Below are 26,048 nucleotides of genomic sequence, written 5' to 3' on the forward strand. Positions count from 1 at the left end.
AGACATAACTTAGATTAACAACTAATATTAGTTCAGAGAGATGCCGTCCATCTCAAAATGTGTGAGGCCAGTTTATTTTATTTGTGCTGCGGCTGCAAACACTTGAGTTAGAGGGGGGAAAAGATTAATATGTGGCAAAGGTTTTCTGATTTTATTTTTAGGTATTTAAAATCTGGATCTGATACACAACTCAAAAGAGAGCATTATGGGTAGCAAACCACACATTTCAGACAAATAACTGTATTGGAACATGTGACTAACACGTGTGCATTGTTACCCATGTGTGTCTTTACTATTCAACCAACAAATAGCAGTGAATGTCTACTTTCAGTCAAGATTGGACTTATGGTGAGAGGTGTAACCAACATGAAAAACAGACAGCTGTCTACTCCTGAGAGGCTGAAAAAATGGGGCATCGAATAGAAATATTGAACAAACATCAACTGTAGCCAGTGCAACTATTTGGAACCTCCTGAAGAGGAAATAAACCACAGTCGTACTAAGTAACATATGTAAAATGTGTAGAAAAAGGGAAACGTAAATAAGATGACTAGTTGGTAAGAACAAAAACACTATCTGCACTTTAAAGAAAAACCCTAAAACACTCATTCACAACATGCTTATAAACTATATTTGCAGCTTTTATGGATTATTTAATATGCAATGCTACTTAGTACACAATTTTGCCCTCAGCACGTAAGAAACTCTCCGTTGTACAGTAACCTTTGCAAGAGCTGAGATGTTTATCACATAATCAGGCAGGAATCTATTTTCAATATATGAGAACATCATAATCCGAGGCAGGGCACCGAGGCAGGCTCAGAGAGGCGGATTTAACAGTCACATGGCCGCGCGCAAAAAAGACACAGATTGAGAGTAAAACAGCCTCGCTCAAAAGAGAAAGATAGTAAAAGTGCATTTGTCTGCGAGCTTCATTTTACTAAGGTGCAGTCCTATTCAGACGTAAGCAAAACAATACGCAAATCCTACTTTACATAAATAAAGGAGAACCGGGTTGATCTGTTTATTTGTTTGGTTTGATCGTAACAACTTAAGTGGTGTGGACATTAATACACATGGTAAGATGCTCATCTTATGCTAAATTAAAATGACAGTTTAAACAACAAAAGGTGCAAAAAATGTTTTATATGTTCCGTAACGTAGACATGAACAATTTAAAATGAATAAAGAGATAAGAGATTATTAGATTTTTAAAAAAGTGTCGTCAGAGTGTTTGGCATTTAGCAAACACAATGCAACATGTCCACATCAAAAAAGGAAGAGAGACAAAGACAAATGCAGATTTTAGTGCTGAGCCTGTTCTGCTCTCTCTGCAGCACAGGCAATAAAAAAACTCCAAACAGCATTTCAGGTTTTACAAGAGACTTTGAAGAGTCTAATTCTCATTTTAATTGAACAGAAATCCAAATTTAAGATTGCATCGAAGGTTCACCTGCAAAATATTAGCAATCTAAAAATCCTCACTCTAGATGGTACATTGACTAAAGGAGTTGGGCACTTCGATTGATGAAATGCTCAAATTTAACATACATATCACTACTTTAGTTAAGAAACTTCAAATCAAAGAATTAAATTAATGTTTCACATTTTCAGTAAAGTAAAAGCATGTAGAAGCCACATTATGTCTGTTATAGATTATGGGCATATACTGCAGAGCCATGCAAAATCCTCCACTGATGCAGTCTATCCTGCATCTCTACGGTTAATTTCAAATGCTAAATCTCTCACTTACCAACGCACTCTTTATGATTTTGTTGGCAGGACATCATTAAGTGTTCGTAGGCAAGATCACTGGTTTATGTTCATCTGTAAAGCTTTGCTGGGTAAACTCCCACAGTGTCTCAGCACCCCTTCTCTCTATCAGCTCTAGAAACAACCATTTGGACTATATTGCCTTTAGCAATGTAGTGGTTGCTATTAAATGTTCCCCTGGATTTCTACACACTTCAGTAAAATTCTACCCTCATGCACAGTAGTAATGGAATAATCTGCATAAATCTCTTAAATTAAAAGAAATTCATATCGATGAAATATTTTATAGAATATCATAAAGGATGGAGTGAATGAGGAATGTCACCGTTTTTGCTGAGACTTCACTCAACATTGTGGTTTATGACTATGTACCATCCGTTTTACATTGTTTCTTATTTTGCAGCTACCTTGGCCAGGTCTTCTTTTTAAAAGAAATTTTAATCTCAAGGAGACTTCCTGGTTAAATAAAGGTAAATAAATAAATAAACAGACTGCTGGTTTACAAGCTCTGGATGTTCTCCTGAACCATGCACCCATCACATTGCACACTGAGAATGTTCACATTATATATATATATATATATATATATATATATATATATATATATATATATATATTTATTATTTTTCATTACAGCTCTCTGTTTTTATATGTACAAAATAGAATAAAATAAAAATGATTGTGTTAATTACTAAAAAATAGTAGACCCAAAATTGTGAACACTTTGCCAAAACAACACTGACAGTAAATGTGTCTAAATATTCATCACAGTCTTTTTTGGAAGTAAATTGTAACCCTGTGACTGTATGTCACTGCATACAGTCATATGGCCAACTTAGAGTCATCAGATATTAAAAAAGGTAAATCCTAGTCATGTGGTCAGAACAATAACAATATTAGTATGGAAAACTAGGGCCGGCAAAATGGACAAAAAACGTTATTGTAATATTTTGTAATAGCTACTAAAATAATGAATAAAGTTACTCAAAAAGTGTTTAAATTATATCAATCTAGATCTTTATAGTCTGTAAATATATGTTTAGCAATGATATTTAGCAAACTGCTCCAGTACCAAGTAAAGGAGCACAACTGCGTTGCTGAACAGCACAGATTATTTGTATTTAATACTGTTTTTAAACACATGATTTATTAAGGTCCTTATGGGATATAAACCAGGATAGCCAGTAAAAGAGATTCTGTTGGGGGGAAAAAAAATCCCAAATCAGCGACTTCACTTTAAAAAACCAGGCCAAAAAATATTTTGAGATTTAGAAGTGACTTTAGAAAAAAAACAAGCCCAAAGTGGGTCATAATAAGAGGACTAGGCAACATCGTTTCCTTCTCCCAGGTTGACAACTTTGAATGACTGGAGAACAGCAAAATGTGCTAAAATACAGGCCATATCACAACAAGTCATCATTTATGTGTATACATGACCTCCACTCCCCCCACCACCACCAGCCACAAGCATACGGTTCATACGCTTGTATAAGGCTGAAAATTGTGAACAACCCCTAACTACTGTCAAGGTAACATTCTCTTGGTATGAACAATATGATTTTGCCCATCTTTACTTTTTTTGTAAAAATAAAAAATGAAAACAAGCACTGAAATGTGAGTGCTGAAAAATATCAATACTTAAAACCGTTTTCAACACAAATTCTTTGAAACAGGGTTCCTTTCCCTGACTGATGCATGTCGTACATATTTTGTCGTTTTACAGATCTCTTTATCTATTACATCTTTAAAATGGGAAGTCATTGTTATGGTAAGTGACCTATTATATAGTCTTTACTGGATGAATCATATATTTCCATGCCAGCAACAGGATCATGCAAATACAGAAGCACTTCAACTGTTTCTAAAAATAATTTCCATCGGCGTATTGCATTTTTTGAACTTAGAGACAGTTGTTTTAACATGGCAGAAGTCATCTCAGTTTTGTGATAAATTAAAAAGAAATTTGATTTACATACTGAAGATATGGCATCACTGCTGGTTTGTCTGTGCACCAAACCCAGTTAAGCAATAATTATCATGGTATACTTTGCCTAATAACGTATGCAGATTAAATAGGGCGCAGTGAAAAACTTCAGCTTGGTCTAAAATGCTCTAAAAACGAGTTTATATGAGATAAATCATTCACCTCCCAGCCCAGCACAGGAGAATCCATTTTAAATGTTGTGTCTCACCAGTAACACTGGCTGATAACTCCTGGTGGGTAAAAGGCATCAAATAGCTCTTTAAGAGTCTGATGTGACATTGCAGCAGCCACAGTGCTGTTGGCGTGCCGGTGGTTTTATTAAATTCACTAGCCCGGGCCATAAATACTTCCTAAGCTGGGAGATATTAATCTTTTAATGTTGTTTTCTCTGTGTGTGGGTGTGCTTGTTAATTTTTTTTCAGTATGTGCTCTTTATCACTAAGACTAAGAAAGTAGAGCACATAACCCCAGTTCTAAAGTCCTTACACTGGCTCCCTGTATCTCAGAGAATAGACTTTAAAATACTTCTGTTAGTCTATAAATCTCTAAATGGCTTAGCACCTAAATACATCACAGACTTGTTATCAGCGTATAAACCCTCCAGACCACTCAGGTCTTCTGGCTCCAGCCTGCTCTGCAGAACCAGAACCAGAACCAGAACCAGACATGGAGAAGCAGCATTTAGTTCCTATGCTCCACTTATCTGGAACAAACTTCCAGAAAACTGTAAAAGTGCAGAAAGCCTGAGTTCCTTTAAATCAAGATTAAAAACACATTTGTTTAGAATTGCCTTTGAATGTTCAAGTTAAAATGTTTTACTGTTTTCAAATGTTCTTTTTTGTTTCTACACTATCCCTACTTGCTTTTATTCTGTTTTATTTTCCAATATTTTAATCATGTAAAGCACTTTGCATTGTCTCTGTACTGAATTGTGCTATATAAATAAATTTGCCTTGCCTTGCCTTGCCTTTATAGTATTGAAATCTTCATTTTTCTGTACAAGTACTTTCGTAACAATGTTCACACTTTCCAGTCAGTTTTTTTATTATTATTTTCATTTGTAAACTACCAGCTTCAGTGTTCGTTCATCCAGACCCCACACTAGCCAAACTGAATCTTAAAGCTAGTGAGGATTCACCATTGACTTAGCAAGCAAAAATACTTGGAGGTAATCTAGAAAATACAGAGAATTACTGGACTTTTCACCCACATCTAACAGTCTTTGACGTAACCAAGCCCAGCTGGGGAGTCTGGCTGTTTGCTGAATATTTTGGCTCAAGGCCACTCTTTGCTTATTTCATCACCCATCTTCAGAAACTGCTCCAGCTCAGTCAACACAAGAATGTTTTTCTGGGCTGCATTGACAAAACTTTTAAACAGTGTTCAAAAATGTCCTTTTACAGCCATGGCAATAGAATTCAATGATGGCAAAAAAAAAAAAAAATCAGAACCAGATGATTTATGGATCAACTAAATGATATAATAATAAAGAAAAGTGATAATACAAATAGGTAAGAAGGCAAAAAAGTGTAAGAATGTGGAAACAATGATCAAAGATATCCTTTTAAACCATTTTAAAGATATCCTTCTCCACTCAGATGTCTTTGCATAAGCATGGTCTTGGGCTTTTTACTCACAAGGCACAGCATGGCGATATAAATTGGCTCGGATGGTCTTCTGCAACTCATGGTCAGGCGACGTTTTCTGAAACCTCAAGCTCAAGAAGTGCTTCAGGTCCTTGTTGAGCTTGTGACCTGGAAAAAGGAAACAGACAAAAACAACTGATGTAAAACAAACGTTGATCAAACAAGTCATTGGACAAAACTATATTGCTAAAGGCCACAGCAACTGACTGGTAAAATACAGTCAGTTTCTTTAACATCCCAGAGCTTGAAAGAAATTTCAGTTTCTAGGTACTTTAGTTAAGTACATTTAAGTACATTTATTTTAACCCTTTTCTAAGTGTGTAAGATGCATAAATCAAATATAATATTAAACATTCTGACTTTAGTGTGCTCAGCAAAAGCTTGATTTTATGAAAATATCAGTGTAAAATAAACATGCATTTATGAATCTGGAAAACCTGAAAATGAGTCACTGCTGAATGCATTTTATTTACATTCAATGTACTAGTTGAAGGACAAAATCCCAGAGAAAAAACAAAAACCGTCCCACCCTTGAGCCTTGCAACAAAAAGAGACACGGTATGCAACAGGACGGTTCTATTACGGGAAGAGACTGGAACAGGTTCCAGCGAAGCACTAAAAGGGCATCTGATTGGATGAAATTGCAAAGCACACCCAGAGTCCATCCAATCAGATGTGTGGTTGCTGCTGAGTGAGTTTGAAGAGAGCTCCAGTGCTCACAATGGGGCCAGATGGCCAGAGCTCGCTCTCACGCCAGGGTCTCATTTAGGACCATTTAATGATCTCCAAATACATCAACCATGTCTGCCAGAGCTGGCAGACAGGTCTTGTGGGAGGTGCCATGTCCCCGTTGTCGGCCACAGATCCCAGCAGAGGCGTCTCTCCTGGTTTCTGTCTTCTGGATAACAGGGTCTGCTCAGTATCCTCACTGGAAGGTTAATGATGACTTTTTGGATGCTAAAATTCACTCTTGTTAAAGTAAAATTACATTGCAGAGGCTATTCAGGCTCCATTAACTTTTTGAATAAAATTTCCTTCATAACAATGTTGAATGTGTTTTATTGGAATTTTGTTTCATAGACAAAAACAAAGACAACATAGTGCAAATCTCCTGAATGAAAATGATGCATGGTTTTACTTCTTTACAAATAAGTCTGAACATTGTGTTGTACATTTATAATCCACAATCCGAGTCACTTTATAAAACCAACCTTCACTGCAATTTTTTTTAGAGCATCTGCACATTACATATCTAAAGAGAGACATTTTTGCCAAAACCTCTTTACAAAATAGTTCAAACTCAGACAAACTGGATGGAGGACGTCTGTAAACAGCGATTTTGAAGTTTCACCACAAAAATTGAATTGAATTGAATTTAGTTCTGGCCTTTGACTGGGCCACACATGAAAAGTGTCCAAAACCTTCCGACTATCTGCTTATGGTTGTTCTTCTGCTGGAAGGAAAACATCTGCCCCAGTGCAATTCTTTTGCAGCCTCTAAAATGTTTTCCTTTGGGACCGTCCTGCATTCAGCGCCGTTCATTTTCTCATCAGCTCTGAACAACTTCCCTATCCCTGCTGAAGAAAAACATCACACAGTGATACTGCCACCACCATGTCTCAGTAATGATAGTTAAACTCAAGATGATGTGCTAAACCACATCACCTTGAGTTTACCATCTGCCCGGGAAAAGTTTCATTTTGTTCTCATCAAAACGAGAGTACGTTATTCCACATTTTTGCTGTGTTGCCCCACAAACTTTGAACGTGTCTTTTTACAGTTGCCGTGCTTCCATAAATCTGCTAAAAGTTGTCAATAGATTTTACAACCTGAGCTCGTTCAAAGTTAGCAAGGGTATCTTGGCCCCTCATTTTGAGTAAAGCTATTCAAGCCTAGCATGTGTTTATTTGGACAACCATGTAATGGTGAGTCTGTAGTTGTGCCATACATTTTACATTTTTCAAAGACCAACTGAAGAGTGCTCTGCGAGATGTTCAAAGCATGAAATATTGTTACATTTCAAACTTAATCTTGTGGCATTAAGCTTCTCTACAACTTTTTCCCTAAACCTGTCTGCTGTGTTCCTTGGTCTTCAAGTTACTCTGAGGCCATCATAAAACGGCTGTATTTAAACTGAGATTAAGATACACTCAGGTAAATTCCATTCACTAATTAGGGGACTTCTGAAGGCAATTGGTTGCAATGGAATTTATTTAAGGGTAATAAATTAACGTAAAATGAACACAAATGCACTTTACAGGTTTTAATTTCTGAAATGATTTAAAAAGGGGACAATTTCCTTCCACTTTAAAATTACGCATTACTTTGCAATTCTTTATCACCTAAAATCATTTCTTCAAAAAATGAAATCGATACCATTGAGTTGTACAGTTGTAAGATGCCAGAATGGGAAAAGATAGAAAGGATACTGTATAGCCACAGATCCTCCTAGTTTCCAATTGCTCCTTTTGAGCTTGGCAGCAAAACAGGAAGTCATTGTAGCTTGACAGGAAGTGCTACTGAAGATGGCGGGGGAGGATCGCAGCGCTCAGTGACCTCCCAGTCATCCCACCTTCGATGGGTGAGAATACTGAAGCAAAACGAGCCACTAGAGAGACTTAATCTATACATACCAACGTGAAATATATCATATCACCTGCTACTTTTTTAGACAAAAATTAGGGGACAGACTTGATAAGATTTACAGTCACATTTACAACATGGTGTAAACAATAACAAAATTCTGGACAAAATTCAGCCAGAGGATATTATTGGCAAACTAAGCCGCATCTCCTCCTGCTTTGTGATATTTCTGCCCAGATGTCGAGACACAGCTTGGTATTCTGCATTGCTGCATTTTTCTATTCCTAAACACACACACACACACACGTAATTCAGTGCAAGCAAAGCACAGTCAGGTAATTGTTACCTAGCAACCAGCCAGTGCTGACGACCATGATTAAGGTCCCTGCTAGGCAAGCAGAAGTCAGATTGTTAAAGGAAAAACAGATTCTCGCTTTCATATATATATATATATATATATATATATATATATATATATATATATATATATATATATATATAAAAAACTAGTATTCCATTGGTGCATCCCCTGCTGCTCCATTTTGATTTATACAACCCACAACCAATTTAAAATATGTTACACATGTTCCCATTCCTACTCGTCTTCCTGTCAGTTTTGCTGGCTCATATGCTTTCCCAGGGATAAAGACTCTTGTCAGAAATGACCCCCCTCCTGCGGGCACATACAGCGAGCAGAGACTGGGCTGCCCAGGAGTCATGCTCCATCAATGACAAAGTCATCAAATATTCAGTATTTATGTGGATTAGAGTTGTGACAATCACATACTTCAATCACCTCACAGTGTCGCGTGAGCTTCTTTTTTGTGCCTGTCAAGATAAACATGATATCCCGCTGATTTTCACTGCAGAGAAATTAAATCAGCCTAAAAAAAATAAAAAAATAAAAAAATCTGTTTTTATTTATTATACTACTAAACTTTGTAAAGGTTTCTGAAGTAATTTATGACAGCTGTATACGAAATCAGTTTTGTAGCTATATCAAATGATACTGCTTTTATCATCTACTATATTGTAAGAATTTATTAAAGAGCTTTCAGCAAAGCTACATCTTGGCTAATTTGGCATTAGCTTTCAATAAGCAAAAACTGCAGCAACCGATTCTATCCAACATGCTCAGAACCAAAGAAATTCATGGTAATCAAACCAACTTTTTTTCTATTTCCTTTTCTGGAGAGTTTTTGATATATTGGCTGATTTCTATTGATCTCCCCATGATGTCACACAAAAATTGCATTTTCTTCAAGGTGTTTCTTTAAAATATCTTCACAGGTGTTACTTTCATTTGCTCAAAGGTTTAGTATAAGATGCTATAAGAAGCTTACAAAGCCATTACATCACGTGGGCTTTCTTAAATCACTGAAAGGTGAAAACCTGGTTCAATTTCCAGATGCCTAAAGGTGGCAGTTTATCTGTTCAAAATTACATGCAATTATACAAACCATGAAAGTCTCCAGCCCATGTACTGCTTATGAAGGAGGTGGGTTTTGTATCACAGAGATGAATGAATTCTAGTGTGAAAAATACAAATTAGCTGCAGAATGAGTCAAACCCCTTGTGAAGATGCTGGCTAAAGCTGGTAAGATAGTGTGATTGTCTACAGCCCAGTAAGTCTTGCATCAACAAGGCCATGAAATGCCACTCAGAGCGGAAGAAAACTTTCCTCTAAAAGCAAAAGTATACAGAGATAACAACAACATTTCTAAAAAATATATATATATACATGTTCTGTGGTCTGATTAAACCAAAACTTAAGTGTTTAGCTGTAATAACCATTGTTACATTTGGAGGAGAACTATGAAATACGAAGCAAACGGTTGAAAGGGTTTTACTACATGGTGGACCAGTGCCCTTTACAAAGTAGATGGCATCATGGGGAAAGAATATTGGGTAGAAATGTGGAAACATATCAACATTATTCAGGAAGCTAAAGCCTGTGTAAAATGTGGTCTTCCAAATAGACAATGAAAGTGGCAAAAAGTCAAAAAAGTCAGTGAGTGGTCACCGCTAGGCCTAAATCTCAGTCCCAGAGAAAGTTTGTGGCCAGAGCTAAAAAGGTGTGTAGGAGCAAGGTGGCCTACAAACCTGACTCTGTTACAACAGTTCTGTTGGGAGCAATGGACCAGAATTCAAGCTATTATTAAAATTCTCAACTATTGAGAGAGGCTTGGGTAAGACTACCAAAAACATTTGACCCAATTCATAGGGCTTATAAGACAATTCGAGCAGCTACTAATGCTTACACACAATGCAATGTAAACTTTGAGGAAAACAATTTTAAACTCAATTGTAAAGTTGTGGTCGACATGGAAACTGTATGTTCTGTTTGAAAGGTAAGATAAAAGGTGAACCAAATATTCCAATCAGATCTTGCGGTGTGGTTTTTAAGGTGTTGTGGTCAAGGTTGTCAAAACAAAGTTAAGATCCAGACAAAAATCTGGAGCCGTCAATATCACTTGCAACCCAGAAGTTTGCAGTGGATTATTATTTTTTGTCTGAAAATGATAAACAAAATCTGATTGTACGAGTTTTAATATCAGAAATGTAGGAAGGTAAAACTGGAGGATTATTGACCTAAGGCAGCATATCTTACTTTGCTTCTGAAGCACAAGGCAGGTACACAACCATGTAATTAGGGTATAACACATTCATGTTAAGACTGAATTTCAACGTGTCATGTTGATTGATCAATTTGTATTACACAGTTATATCTAAGCTGCATCAGTGTGGTAATCCAAGGAATAAGGGCAAAACTCAAATATAACACTTCCCTTTTGGATGTGTTCCTAAACTTGATCAAGTAGTTTTGTTGCTTAGATCAGAAGCAGAGGTCAGCAAAAATAAATAAATAAATAATGAAAAAAAATTATATATATATATATGTATATAAAGATGTAAGATGGACTGCAACGTTGATCTGTCAATGAGGCTTATATTATTATTACCTTTATTATTATCATTAAAGTCATATATATTATTGTTTGCTGAAAAAGAAGTGAAATGCCTGTTTTGCAGATACTTAGTGTTGAAAAGGATTAATGTGATGATACAAATACTTCCTTTTGGAGATTGAAGGGGACTATTTGGAACCTAAACACGCTAAAATCCTTCCATCAGAAGAGTAATACACCAGAGACATTAGTGCATTGTGAGATGGTTCCTAAGAACTAAGATGTATTTGCAGCCAGCTGGCGAAATGCTGTGTGTGGCAGGGATTGGTGCTTTTCAGGCTTGATGATGCAGAAGGGAGCTGTATGAGGATGTGAGGCCCCTGTCCTCTTCCAGATATACATGATGAGAGAGAACGAGAGAGAGAGAGAGGGATGGATTTAACCCAAATAGGAGTGGATTATACACATCCTCCGTGCTTCCAGTCAGCATTACATAACCTTAAATCTAGTTATGCATTTCTGTCTCATTTTAGGAGCGGGGTTGGAGGGGGGGCGAGTGCAATTAAACATCAGAACACAAACGGTTTTACACATTTCCTCCCACATAAACGTACACAAAATGCATCCATCTCCTGGTGATGTGGTTGTAATTGGATGGGGTTTTCATAAATGTGCACACAATTGACATCGTGACATGATTCAAGCAAAACAAGCTAGTCGGGAAGCAACAGAGCCCCAAACATGTGTAGCTGCCTCAAACATCAGCAGAAGACCGAGCCCAGCAGCTGCAGTCTGTAGTGCCACACAGCAGCTGTTCTCAAGTCATCACTGCTGCCTGTCAATCAGGACTAGAGAAATAAACCTGCCCGTGGTAAGCATTCAAGACAACCAATCATCAGCTGAGGTGCTTAGGGGGTGGCTGTGATTATCTGCATGGAAAAGAAGTCTACAGCTAAAACATAAGTGGCTTTCATTTTAGGTACCGTCCACACTGACGAGTGTGTGTGTGTGTGTGTGAGTGTGTGTAAAACTCTTCTCAGCTGCTAATTGGGATTCATTTGCCGTCTTCAAGCTCAACACTGCCCTCTGTGTTTCCAATCCTCATGACTGAGAGGTCTGCTTCGTGTAGACGTGTATCTATGGCAACACAGAGCCAACCAATGATTGACTCAAGCTGTGTGGTCATTATAGTGTGCTGCCCTCTAGTGGTTGAGATCAAATCTGTTCTTACAGTTGAAAACACAAAGTCTTTGTCATTTTATAAACAACACATTCAACGCTCTTTCATTTCATAGGAAAGAGGACCACATCTATCCAATGACGTTTTACTCACTCAAATGCAAACTTTGGTGCACCAAAATCTGCTTTTAATTAATTTAATATATTAAATTGGCTAAAAAGAGCAAGCATTGTCAAAGAAAGACTGAATCAAGTCTTCCGTCTTGTTATTGTTGAGAATTGACACACCCAAAAAAAAAAAAAATCATATATATATTTATTTATTTATTTATTTATTTTCCCCCAATTGAGCCCAAAACAATTTACAAACTGGATGACCATCTTTCAACAAGGTAAATTGTAAGAACCCCTTCTTAAGTTCTGTATCTACAATGATACAAACATTCCTTTCCTACAGAAAATCTGACAATTCCTCTTAAAAATTTTGCATTGTGGAGCAAATTTAAAAAAAAGATATATATACATTTTTATATTATATTTTGTCACGTGAGTACTATTGTCTTAATGACCCTTCTGGATTAAAGGTAAGGGATACACCCATAATTCAGAAATATTACATTATTGGATCATATTGTATTGTCCAACACAATCATGGAAGACTAACTTGACAGTTGTCCAAGACAGTCATTGAGATAAGGAAGGTAAGCCACAGAAGGTTGTTTCTGAAGCAGCTGGTTTTTCCCAGAGTACGGTAGTCACATTATGGAAAGTCAAGTGGAAAGTAAAAGTGTGGTAGAGAAAAGTTGCACAAGTGGAGCCATGAGAGGGTGTTGAGGCAATGCCCATTCAAGAGGTTGAAGGAGATTCCCAAAGGATTGACTGCTGGTGGAGTCACACAGATGTACTGAGAACATGGGCTACAACAATCACTTTCTTCATGTCTAGCAACCCCTGAACAACAGACAACTCCAGAAATTGAGAAACACCAGATAAAACAATGCACTTGAGCTGGAGGGTGGTTTTTAAAGGTACATAGCCACATTATATGTGTATAAAAACAAACACCAAAAACGGTTTTATCATGATAAAATAAGGTTGTATACATCAAGCATCCATCCTGATAGTGTTTTGATGGTCCTTTAACAGGCTAAACAGAACCCCAGCGATGAGAAGATATAAATAGACGTGGTGCCATCTACAGGCAGCACTGCAGAACTATCAGAAAGCTAGATGGCAACTACAACATGACTAGTAAATGATGGCGGACTGAGCCTGACCCCTCTGCAATGCCTCGCGGTAAAGCTGCAGCTCGGCGCGATCGAAGACCAACTGTTATTGATTAAATAAACCCATCTACAGCAACTCTAAGAGCTTCATATCAGAACATCAAGGAGAAAGAAAATTTCTGTTCATAAATGGCATCAAGACAAGAATCAATCTATTTATAATGTATGTAATTAAATGGTAGATGCCTTGTACTTGTATAGCGCCTTATCAAGTCCGACAACCCCAAGGAGCTTTACACTGCTGTCAGTCATTCACACACACACATTCACACGCGGATGGTGATGAGCTATGTTAGTAGCCACAGCTGCTGTGGGGCAGACGGCCACCAGGGCAACACACCAAAATGACAACTAATATGCCACCAGGACGTGATAATCTTTCAGAAAAAACTTTGTATGCAACGAGTGGGTTACTGACGTATAAATAAAAAAAAGTCAAATAATATGGCAATGTACCTTTAAAGCAAGCTGAAAATCCTTAACGTCTCAGCAAAGCCACAGGTTTCATTAGCTGCAAGCCATTATTACTAAATTATCAGAAATTAACACTTCAGATACATCACCGTGTTCGTAATAATTGTATATATTATAAGAATTTAACTTTTTCAATTTAAATGTGAAAAAAAAATCCTTTCAATGGTATTCTAATTTAGTGAGATACACTTTAACACAAAAACATTGGGAAAAACTAGATGATAGAGCACACATAAAAAACCCATGGTTCCACAGGAGCCATATTTTCTTGTAGTTACTTTAGTCATTTTGAATGTTGGTTCTTCGACTTGCTCCAGTCCAGGTTTTGTAAGGGACAAAGTTCAGAAAAATACTGTTTTTTTTTTTTTTCTTACAAGGCATGGAATTGACCAATCAAATTGACCATCAAAGATCTAAAAATAACAGTGTGAGTCATTGTCCAGTCTGCATATAATGGACCACTTCAAAGATCATCAAAAATGTTAAAGTTATATCATCTGTTTTTATATTCTGTAACATCAGAAAAAGTGTAATAAAAACAGTTTGGCAAGCATATAAACATCTTTTTGAAGGAATAAGATAATTTTGACACCATATCAGTGAGTTAAGTGACTTAAAAATATTTGGTATGAGTGTTGACTAATGTGTAAAACTCACAAATGCCTAGAAAAAAACTTTAGGAAGCCTGAAGTAACATTGCACCAGATATAAAAGCCTTACTCTGCCACCTCAGCCTTTCAAGTTGAAAGGCTGAGGTCTATATGTACAGAACTATCAGTAAAGGAAGAAACAAATATGTTGTGCATTTCACTCAACTGCTTTAAAGTCTCAAAATCTTTGTGAAAACTCACCATGCAGTGCCTCCAACAAAGATGAATACTTGTGGATGTGATTAGCTGATAGTGTGACTTCCTGCAGTGTTGGTGAGGGAGAATAGTGCCCTCTAATCGACTTGAACAAAACTTTAACTTTTTCATTAAAGCACGCACCAAGCTGTACATTTTGTGTGGGAAAGAGGCCCTTGCCTTGCAGTTTAGTATTTAGTCCATTCCTTATTGCAGTCACATCGACAGCAAAGGCCAGATCAGCCATCAGGTCTGCAGTCTGAGTGTTCAGGGATGCCATTGTCTTTCTTCTCACAAAACCTTTCAATCTCTGCTCTCAGGTTATATTTTTCTAAGCAGCTTGCCCACGCTGAGCTATCTCACAACAGTCTGGTAGATACTTTCCTGCTCTTTTAACAGTGAAACAAACTGTCTGTTGTCTGAAATTACATATACATTATATACTTTTTTCTATTGAAAATGTTACAAAAGCATATATGGTTTTCCTAACACGTGATATTATGCACTACCTTGTGTTGGTCTAGCAACTGAAGTTTGTAGTCATTCCATGAAAAAGTTTAAGGGATATGAAGACTTTTGCACGCACAAAATATATAATTTTTAAATGTTTAGAGATTCAAATGTCAGGTTTGCCACCCGTTGTATTAAAACATAAACGGCACACCCTACTAGGTTGGTCTGAATTCTGTTGGCAAAATTTGTGCAACAAATATTAAACCATGCAGACATTAGCTTTAATTCTAACTAGGATATTTTAGCTTAGCAATAAATAAAATTTAGATATTTTTTTGTTTTGTTTTTTTTGGTTAATGTCTGTTTCAGTGTCATTTTCACTTCCGTCTTCGTGCTTCCTGACTGTCAGGTACAGCTCAGGCTAAAGATTTATCAATTCTTGATCAGTAGAAAAGCTTGTCTGTTATCACTTTCTGATTAGGTTGGCTCCTTGGTGTCTGTGTCCTTCAGTCTGTCAAAGAGCTTTGGTACATTTGGGTCTAGGGCTATGTTGGGGAAAAAAAAAAAAAAAAAAAAAAAAAAAAAAAAAAAAAAAAAAAAAAAAAAAAAAAAAAAAAAATCGATTCTCATTTTAATTAGAAAAAAGATAGATTTGTACAATTAAATATCAATTTAAAAAAATACTAATTTTCCACTGTGAACTGTGGGTGGAGTGTGAGCCGGCATATCCGGAATTTTAATCTAATATTTTTATCTCATATTTTTATTTTTATATCTCTGAAGTCCTGTGTTCTCTACCCTGGATCTGCTTTGGTATTCTGTATGTTTGTGAAAGCAATTGTCTCAACATTTAGGGAGAGGGTTTGGTCCTTACAGCCGCCATTAACTACCATTACTTAATTAATTTGCTGTTGAATGTTAATATAGTACTAGTATCAATATGTTGCATAACTAAAAAGTCATGTAATTCAGGTAAGAGCTAAAACATTTTTGAGATCGAATAGAAAAGAATTGATTCTTATATGATAATGGTATAACGCAAGTATATCCTATCAACATAACGGCTCAAAAAGAACAGGTGGTCGGCCGCCGTCATTTGGCTTAAATAAAAAAAAAAACCACCCTGCAGCGACTGTATTTAAACGTTACCATGTTTTGTAAGTAAAAAACAAAAACTAAAAATTTGTAAAATCAAAATTCTCCATAGTTTATTTTAACATCCAAACATTTTATCCATATTACATGGTCTACAATTGCTAATATGCACTATCTAACTTACTCCCTGATAGTCATGTTTAGGATGCTTTTTTCATGATACAAACGTATAAATTTAGTCTAAAAACATTATTTATTTGTTTTTAAAATATTTTATATTTATTCTGGCCCTCTCAAATTATTATATTTAACTCAATATTTAATTTTTTTTAAAATATGTACCCTTCCAAATTAGAAGATTTAACAACGTTTTAGCCACAGCTAATAAAAAAAAATACTGTAGCACATTTATTTGTGACTTCTTTGATTTTACTGATTCATTCTTTATTTATTTTTTTCCTATAGCAAGCTCAGTGTTATATGAAAACAAGCTTTTTCCTCAATAGGCTTCGGGAACAAATGTATATATAAGAGCTCAAGCTGAGAACAAAGAAAAGGAATTTCCTTCAGGGGACAAATAATATCGTATTTCCTTGGGCTGATTTCAAATAATAGGAACAGAGAAGGAACTGGAAATGCTGGTTCTTAAAACAGTAAATTCCATTGTTTCTGCAGCTTCCTTTGGTTCTCAGGACATCCTGTCAGTCCACACAGAACTCTACAGTTACAGATAAGAGCATGTACGTAGTTCTACGTTATCCAGTATAGTAATGTAAGCAGGGAATGTCGAGGTGAATATCAAGCTGTAGGCAGAAGGTGATTTACTCAAATACTTCTGCTTTCCCTGAAAGGCTTCACTTTGCACTCTCGGGGTGATAAAGCAAGTACAATCTCTTGCTATTACAAAGCCATTACTCAAGCTGAGAGATTGTGTGGCAGCTGATACAGAAGATAAGATAGCAATGATATCAAACATAGTGCTTACTTATGTGAATTATACATGAAATCTCAGTGTTTCTGTTAGACACATATACCTGCTTGCAGATACAAACTGTACATAGAGGAGTGGCCTGTCTTCTAACCCCAGGTCACCTCAAGCAGGCACTGTCTTATTGCTACTGTCTGAAAGCTCTGCAATCAGAGTTGAAATAATCACAGAGTGGCCCAGCATAAAGCTCTGGACCACATCTCTGCTGTCTCCTGCTATAATTACATCTATAAGCAACCACGCCCATTACTTCTTTCAAGTCATTTTCACTAAGGTCCCATTTTAAGAAAGGCGAGAGATCATCTGACATGTTCCTGTTCAACAGAACTAAACAGTTCCTCTGTTCTTAATTAAAATTTATTCCGATATCTCAAACAAAAATAAACATGTTACTGAAGGTTTGATTTCACAGGATAGTTTGGCATACTAAACCCCATATCATACTTTAAAAGGGGACATATCACACAAAAGCCACTTTTTTTTTTAAATTAATTATTCAGCCATAAAAAGTATAAAAATAAATAAAACACCTGACTATATGTCACAAGATTAGGCAAACTATGAAAAAAATGACAGACTTATAGTCTGAATAATACGGTAATAGAAAACCAGTATGTCAGGATAATTTTCTTAAAAACAGATAAATGCACGGGTTAAGTTGAATATAAAATAAAACAAGTATCAATCATAAAAGGCTTGAAGCAGACTAATAGGGCCTGGAATTCATATCTCTAGGAAACAAGAAAAAAATCCACCATAGATCTGACACAGTGCCTGAGAGATGCATCTTTCTCAAACCAATTCATTTACAATTCAGAGAAATTTCAGAGTCTGTCAAGAAGCGATCTGAAAGGAGAAAAAGTGGGAGGATAAACTGGAGGTGTGACAAATCCTGACTATCTGGCCTTACAATCCTATGTGTTAGGATAAATGCTATTGTACTGTAAATATATATAATGGGAGAAGAAAAAATATATTTAGGGCCTGATGATATAGTCTATAATTTAAAAAGTGTTGGTTTTTGACAACCTTTTTTATTATCAACAGATCATGAGTGGTTCTGTGTGGCGTGGCATGTCCTGGCCAGTTCTGACCCGGTTCTGCTGTGCTGCTGAGTCAGTATCAGCAGTGCATGATGGGAAAACGTGTTTGATGGAAGAGTCAGACAAAAGCATCATTACAAAAGCATACACCAAGGCGAGCAGAGGAAGTATGTTCCGCTCCAGCACGCTGCATCTGTTCATTGCTAAATATATCCGAAGGAACCCAGGCTGTACAATCTCTCTTCTTTGTGTTGCAAGCTGAGAAGGCCAAATGTTGGAGGAGGAAAGAAGAAGGCAGAAAAGATGAAGGCTAGTGCAGTTTAAAAAAAATAAATAAAGAACCAATGCAAGCCTCAAGGTTGAATCTTTTGGAAATCATCCTAAGCAGACAAAACTCAAACCAGACAGGGAACGAGTAAATATTCTTGTCCAAAACCTGAATGCCCAATTTAACATCTTCAAAATACAGAATCTCTATTTCTTAGCCAGTGGGCTCATTTGAAAAAAATAAACTAAATACAATTTCTGTGTCGTGTTTCCAAAAAAATGCAAACAAAGCCCTATTTTTACCTTGCCCATTGTGCCATTTTCCCTCAGGGTCAACACATGCGGAAAAACTGAAGCTTCGAGCAAGCTGAATCCTTCCTGTTACTGATGGAAAGCATAGAGCTATGGCTGATGCGTGAGAGTGCCATCAGTTTTACCCGGCTGCCTCTGTTAAATGTCACTGTCTGCCTGGCTGACACACAGAAAGGGCCCCTCTGTCATTAAAGCACTCGCTTTCAAAAGAAGCTCATCCACAGGCAATGGGAAGGAGAAGATATTCACCTCCCCCTTCTCAAGCTCTATTTTTTTTTTGTAGAACGCATCCCACCTTAGGCTTCAGTCATGTCCAGCTAGCTAACATGATGAAACACGATAAATACATGAGACATGATTATTATCCCATTACACTTGGGTTCTTGTGCATATGCATTTGGATGAAGGTATGAAAAAGGAGTAAAAGGACTACAGGCAATGCTAATTTAGCTTGAGGGTGATGCTTGAATAAGATCTGAATGATGTTAATGCAGTATGCAAACAAACTAGCGTAGTTAAAGAGCCCGTTTGGCTGTACTGTCTATCTGAGGTATGCATGTTGTTAAAACCATAATAACCAGATATGGAACACCACCATTAAGTAGCTGTTTGAAACTTGAGGCCATCCAGCTGTTATGAATGGCTATGTGCAAGGAGAACGCCAACAGACAAGAACCCAAAAGAAAAATGTATTAAATCAATTTGTCATGTGAAGATGCTCCCTAATGGAAGTTAAAATTCAACTCTCGTCTGATAAAAAGCATTATTTTACAAATGCTGGTTGGGCATAATTATTATAACTAATAGGCCAGAAAACATTCTGGCAGAAAATGAGGGTAAGAATGTCCATATATTTCTGTACAGTTTAAGAGAATAGCTTTAAACAAAGCTGAGACAAGTGGCACAAAAATGCAGATGAGACTCACAGAGTAGCCCACATCTCAGTCTCCATCAAAACTGACTGGGAGCAGAGTAAAAAACATAATACACGGACGGCTTAGGCTCAACAGAGAAGTGCAAACAGAAGTATGGCATCAATGCAGCCAGCAGGATTTTCACAATGCAGAAAAAAAAAAAAAAAAAAAACCTTCATGGTTGTGTTCAGTCCTGTTCTAATTTAATACCAGGATCAGGTTCTACTAAAAAAAAAACAAAAAAAAAAACAAAAAAAAACACAACTGCCTTTTTTGAGTGTGATGTCTCTGAAAACTCAAAAAAGAAAAGAATGGACTAGAAAATATGACTTATAGAGCAAATTTTTCATTTTTTGATGAAGATGAGAGGAACTACCAGATCTTCAAGTTGTCCTTTGGATCATTAAACAGTAACGCCAAGCCCTTTTTCTTGTAAATTTGATGATGTCTTACACATCATAAACTCCCTAAGCACCAGTGTCTCAATCTTTTTGTTTATGTTTCACAATATCAGTAACAATATATATTTTAAACAGAAATGTCAAGCTTCTGAGAAGAATATTCATTCTTATGGAATCAATATTCGGTGGGCCCCCATTTTGCATGACTTACTGCATCAACACGTTGTGGCATAGAGGCAATCAGCCTGTGGCTCTGCTGAAGTGTAATGGAAGCCCAGATTGCTTTGATAGTTGCCTTCACGTCATCTTCATTTGTGAGTCTGGTATTTCTCCTCTTAAACTTCACATGGTCAGTCAAGTTTGCCAGCCAATTAAGAACAGGAACACCATGGTCATTGAGTCAGCTTTTGGTACTTCTGGCAGTGTGGCCAGCATCACTCATGAAGCAGAATATTTCCAATTTTGGCAAAATTCTGGGAGGAAAAAAAAAGGAAATCCTGGAAACCTGTTTAATATGAGATGTAAACCTGTACATTAAATCTGCAATTTGAAAAGAATACCAACATTTCTAAATCCAGCATGTCCCATGATAGACAGACTGAAAGCTCAAATAGATAAAGAAGAGTAATTTTTCTGTATTCTTTATCTACTGAAAGTGTTGAGCCCTCTTTCTTTCTTGCAGACTGAACAGACCATACATGTTTCAGCATTTCACACTTTCCCTTTTAATAGCCGCTGGCACCGCTTTTTTAAATCTGGATTCATCTTAAACATATCATGAATACTGAAAATAGCTAACTTTGTGTCCTCACTCATTAACAGTGACCACATCAAGAGTATTATAGTCACGACCTGGTAGCACTTATGTATGATGCTTTCACTGACAGGAAAAAAGATAACATTTTCGAGTTCCTTATTATTACCAGCCCGGGCAGACCAACCTGGATATGGTTGAATTCTCGGTTAATGTCTACACAAATGCAACTGGTTTAGCCTAAAAGGGCCGTTTGGATAAGAGGTTAAATGCTTTCCAGAAACAAAAGAAAAAGTCAATTTGACTTGATTTGGCGACTCAGGATTGTCATGTCCTGAGTGACTGAGGATTTACACCAATATAAACACAGAGCAGCGGTTTATTCAAGCATAAAAATCTCTGAACAAAATTTGCTTGTGTGATGTCTGCATATGAGAGACAGACAACCTTACAAATTATTTTAAATTGTATACCATTTATACGCACTATGAAAGAAGTATCTTTTAAGATGGTACAAAAAAGATATATTAACCCTTCTAATTTAATTGTAAACAATATTTTGGTAGGCAAAGTATTTTTAAATGAACAACATTTTTCTAAAATAAGGAATAGAATAAACATTGGAAACTGATGAATGAACTCATCCACACTGGTGTTTCAATAGTCAGTTATTATATTTATCTTAAACTGAATTTTTACCGATTATCCATGGCAAAACCACATACTGTGTGAGGTAAGTAACTTCCAACTGTGTCATTCTGGCAGGCTGTGCTCACTATTCTGTGTGCACTGCTCAGATGAACACTGTAGTCTCTCTTCAAGGATTTCATCTCAAAACTCACCACCCATGGAAAAGAGGGAAAGATCCACAATTTACCCAAAAAAACATCTCTGCCTTTAGAACCAAGTCATTTGCAGCTAATATTAAACAGCTTTGTGATTGCTGCTAATACATTGTTGTTTCAAAATAAAATTCAGATAGTTAAAATTATCGACCTGTCCAGGGTGTACCCCACCTCTCGCCCACTGACAGATGGAGATAGGCACCGGCACCCCTCGCGACCCCAATAGGGATAGGCGTGTTAGAAAATGGATGGCTGGATAGTTAAAATTATCCGTTGATATGTAGCCCGTGAATTGTTTATGACATTGTGCAAGTTAACGAGATAAAACAAGGTTAAATATTGGTAAATCTACTATTTCTCAAACCTTATAAAATAACAGTTTAAATCTTAACAGAGTGCTCATTTTGTAATGACAGTGACGGAGGCAGATGCACAGAAATAAATGGTAAACAGTCTGACATTTCTGTGTAGGTAAAGAGATTTTGAACAGTATACTATGTCACCTGTCCAAGATCCTCCATGTTCTATTGAGAAAATACATTTAAACATTTACCAAATCCTTAATACGAGCCATCACAGCCTCACATGGAGAGACAGGTTCAGACTGAAGATTAATATGCAGCTATTTAAACAGTGTCAAGTCAGCATTCTTATCATGTGCGCTCATGAAATAACATTGAGCGTCTTTAAACATCTGCTTCTCAAAATGTAGAAAACCACAGATGGCTAAAGAGCAATGAACTCAGAAATGCTTGAAAGATATCCGAGATGGCATCAAATGAGGAACACAGACAGACCATAGGAGTAGAAAGGATAATGAGGTCATTTAAACGAGATAAGAAGTCATTATGCTGCTGGAGCACTAATCTGTAGCAAGGAGTGGTTTGTATAATAACAAAGTTTCTGCCCTTTTTTCTACTTTCGACTTAATAACTCCATCACTCTATAGCGTATTTGGGTGAGGTTTCAACTAGCGTATCAAGATAAACAGTTTTCAGAAAATAATACCCCAGCTTCTGGGACAATAAGGAAATGTTCTTTAGAGACACCATTTCTATTATTTATTTTAGCTACATTTAGGCACATTAAAAATTTTGGCAAATTAAAGATGCTACATATACTGCACATCAGTACTTGCGTAACTTATATAACTGCTACACAAATGTGGAAGATATGACCCAACAATAATAATGTTACTTAATCTAAGGCTACAACATGTAGACACTTCATTCGTAACAATAAAGACTCACTCCCTTCAGCATGCTGAATGCTTGGGGTGGCTGCTGCAGTAGGGTAGCCTGACAGGTTTTCTGATTTATTCAGGCAACACCAGAAGGCTCTCACAGACTGGCTATAGACCACAGAAGTTCTGACCAAGTATTTAAGGTGATCGTTAAGCATAATTAAAAGTAAAAGCAATGAGATAATGACATCACATCAGCACAATCTGACACAGTCGGAGTGGGGAATTGAACCCGCAACCTGCCAGTTACAGGACAAACTCCCAAACTCTTTCTCCACCGTCAAGGAAAACATGATTTTTTTTGTTTGTTTTTTTGTTTTGCTATGGCCACATGAATGTTAAACCCCGATTAATACTTTCCCCCCCTCCTCTCTCCCATCATATCCTTCATTCAGCAATACTGGGAATATATTGGAATTAATTGCTTGATAGGTGCTATCTATACATTTTATACTTGTATTGTATTGTTTTTTTTATATATTTCTTTAGCTTGGAGTGCATGCATTTTAAGGGTTGCTTAAAATGCGTGCACTTCTTTTACAGGAGAAATTGCTTTGGTTTAAACAGGTCAACACCAGTTACTTTAGTATAGAATGGGTATAACGCAGATTGTGTTTAACACAGACTGTGTTTATCAACACTGAAGAAATTGCAAAACCTTATCCCAGAAACTTAACCCACTGTGTGCGAAACCAAATGAGTTTATGTGTCAGTAAAACCATCTGATACAAAACTAATGCGCTATAAATCGCAAAAGGAAACATGCTTTAAGTGAATGCTGTTTAGTCTTTACACTGCATTATTTTTGCATTAAATATTCCTTATGTAAGGTTTACACCAAGAACATTCCATTCTGCAAAACATTCTCCCTGTGAAATGTCAGCAAAAAACAAATCATCTGTTAGTCAAAAATGGGACGTTAAATGCTAGTTTCATCCTTGAACTAAGTATTGTCCTCTGTGTTGTCTCAACTTCCCCAAGACCCCCTACACCCATCAAAACAGCCAGATGCTGCTAACAGATAAACAGCTGCAGCTCGAGATCTGTCCCTTCCCCCGAAGACCCAGAAGGATGCAAACAGTCCCAGTCTGTGTGGTTATGTACTGTACATCGGCTGTAACTCTGACAAACAGCAGGAACAGAGATGTACCTTTCAACATCTTCTAAAAATACTTCTTTGTGCCAGCCCTTCTTTTTAAAACTCAATCGTCTGAAGATATTTTGGTCAGAATGCTCTATTTGCTGTGACAGTGTACTGATTAAACACCATCTACAACCTCTGACTGAATCTCTATATTAGGAACAGGGATGAATATCAAATAGCACATTTCCTTTTTTCTCTAGATTTCAGGGAGCTTAGTGAGTTTTAAGTTGGTCTAGTTTGGGTATATAAATGTATAACAGATACAGAGTCAGGTTGACAAATTATATTAGCTAAAATAAAATGGTTTTAATTATCAAAGTCCATGTCTGGTGAAAAGAGTGCTTGAGAAAATGTAGGAAAAGGTAAGTGACTAATAGTAATTATGCTAATTTCACTGTAAAAGCATGTTAGGTCACAAAATTAAATGTTTACTTTATAGGAAGGCTTGAACTGGGCTACACAATGGTCATCACCAGAATGGTAGCTATTTTGGTCTCACACAATTCTCTATACAAGATGTGTTCTCATCTGATTGGACAATTTTAGATTGACTCCTTTACAATCAGGGATTCATTTAAATAGAGTTGAAATATAAAAAAAAAATACCAATGTGTCCGATGAGAAATCAATGACTTACCCCGTAGGTCACAAAAGAACCAAGAACATCATCTAAAACACTATAGGGACCCCTTGCATAATATAAGGTCAATGGTTATTAAATGGCTAGGGAGTCATAGAAGAAACTATCAGTGTAGTATTAGCTTTTATTAACAACATTCCTGCAGTCAAACACAGAGGTGGGTAGTAACTAGTTAGATTTACTTGAGTAAGCTTTCGAAAAAAATTTCTTTAAGGAGTAGTTTTACTGCACTGTACTCTTTACTTTTACTTGAGTCATATTATTACTCAAGTTTCTCTTACTGGAGTAAAATTTCTGGCTATTCTATCTACTCCAAGTAACTTCATGAATAAAGAACATGCTTGTTTTAACCAAAAATGCACCAGAGAGACAAAAAATTACAGTTTATGTTAAAATGAGACTTCTTATTTGTACACACGCTTAGTTATTTTAATGTTATTTTTTTTCATCTGCTGGGCTCATTGAGCCATTTGGAGGTCAAATGAACATACAGTAAATGGTAAATATTGTCATTAGAAGTACTTTGCGCTGCTCCAACATACGTTATATACATTAACCGCTGTAAGCATCGCTTTTGAGTTTATTGTTGAAATACATTGATTTAGAAAAGTGTTTTTTGTGCCTGAATGTCATGTTTTGTAATTATGTTATTCTTTTTATAATTTTCTTTTTGTCTTTAAAATACCAGACTTTGCACATAACCTTATATTTTTGTCTGTCTGATTACATACTTTTAAAATATTAATCAGTTATGATTACTTACTCAGTACTTGAGTAGTCTTCTTATTGAATACTTTTTTACCCTTACTTGAATAAATTCTTGGCTGACTACTTTTTACTTTTACGTGAGGAATAACATATTGAAGCAGTGCTACTCTTACTAGGGTACAAATTTTGGCTGGTCTAAATTGCTCTAAAATGGTTTTGCAGCAGAATTTATCTATGACAGGGACTGGAACAAAAAAATATATTCCTAACAGAAATAATTGTAGGGAAAAGGCATTCATTTTATCATGATCCCATCAAAACAACCAAGAAAATAATAAATAATTTTGTTAAAATTCTTTTTAAAAAATCCTAAATCTACCAGACAAAATCTAGGCTTGGACTCAAGAGAGTTTCGTTGTTACCTCAAAAAATATTTTAATGGGGCTCTGAGTTCAGACAAACTTTCAGAAAATTTGTAATTCTGTCAAAAAAAAAGAAAAGAAACAAGAATCAGTGAACATCCAGATGAGAGTTTTTCCAGAACTTTAGTATCACAAAAATG

At 36.4% G+C, this 26,048-nt stretch overlaps 1 protein-coding gene across 13 annotated transcripts in view; it reads right to left on the minus strand.

The window, feature by feature from the left end:
• Positions 1 to 26,048, minus strand: part of LOC105926066 (membrane-associated guanylate kinase, WW and PDZ domain-containing protein 1) — a 144,806-nt gene that overhangs the window by 101,563 nt on the left and 17,195 nt on the right. For all 13 annotated transcript variants that reach the window (XM_036138854.1, XM_036138852.1, XM_036138846.1 and 10 more), the window contains exon 2: positions 5,395 to 5,511. In XM_036138854.1, the coding sequence (XP_035994747.1) occupies positions 5,395 to 5,511 (117 nt within the window). The remainder of the gene's footprint in view (positions 1 to 5,394; positions 5,512 to 26,048) is intronic.

The sequence above is a fragment of the Fundulus heteroclitus genome, chromosome 1, assembly GCF_011125445.2.
Source record: "Fundulus heteroclitus isolate FHET01 chromosome 1, MU-UCD_Fhet_4.1, whole genome shotgun sequence".
Classification (NCBI taxonomy): Eukaryota; Metazoa; Chordata; class Actinopteri; order Cyprinodontiformes; family Fundulidae; genus Fundulus; species Fundulus heteroclitus.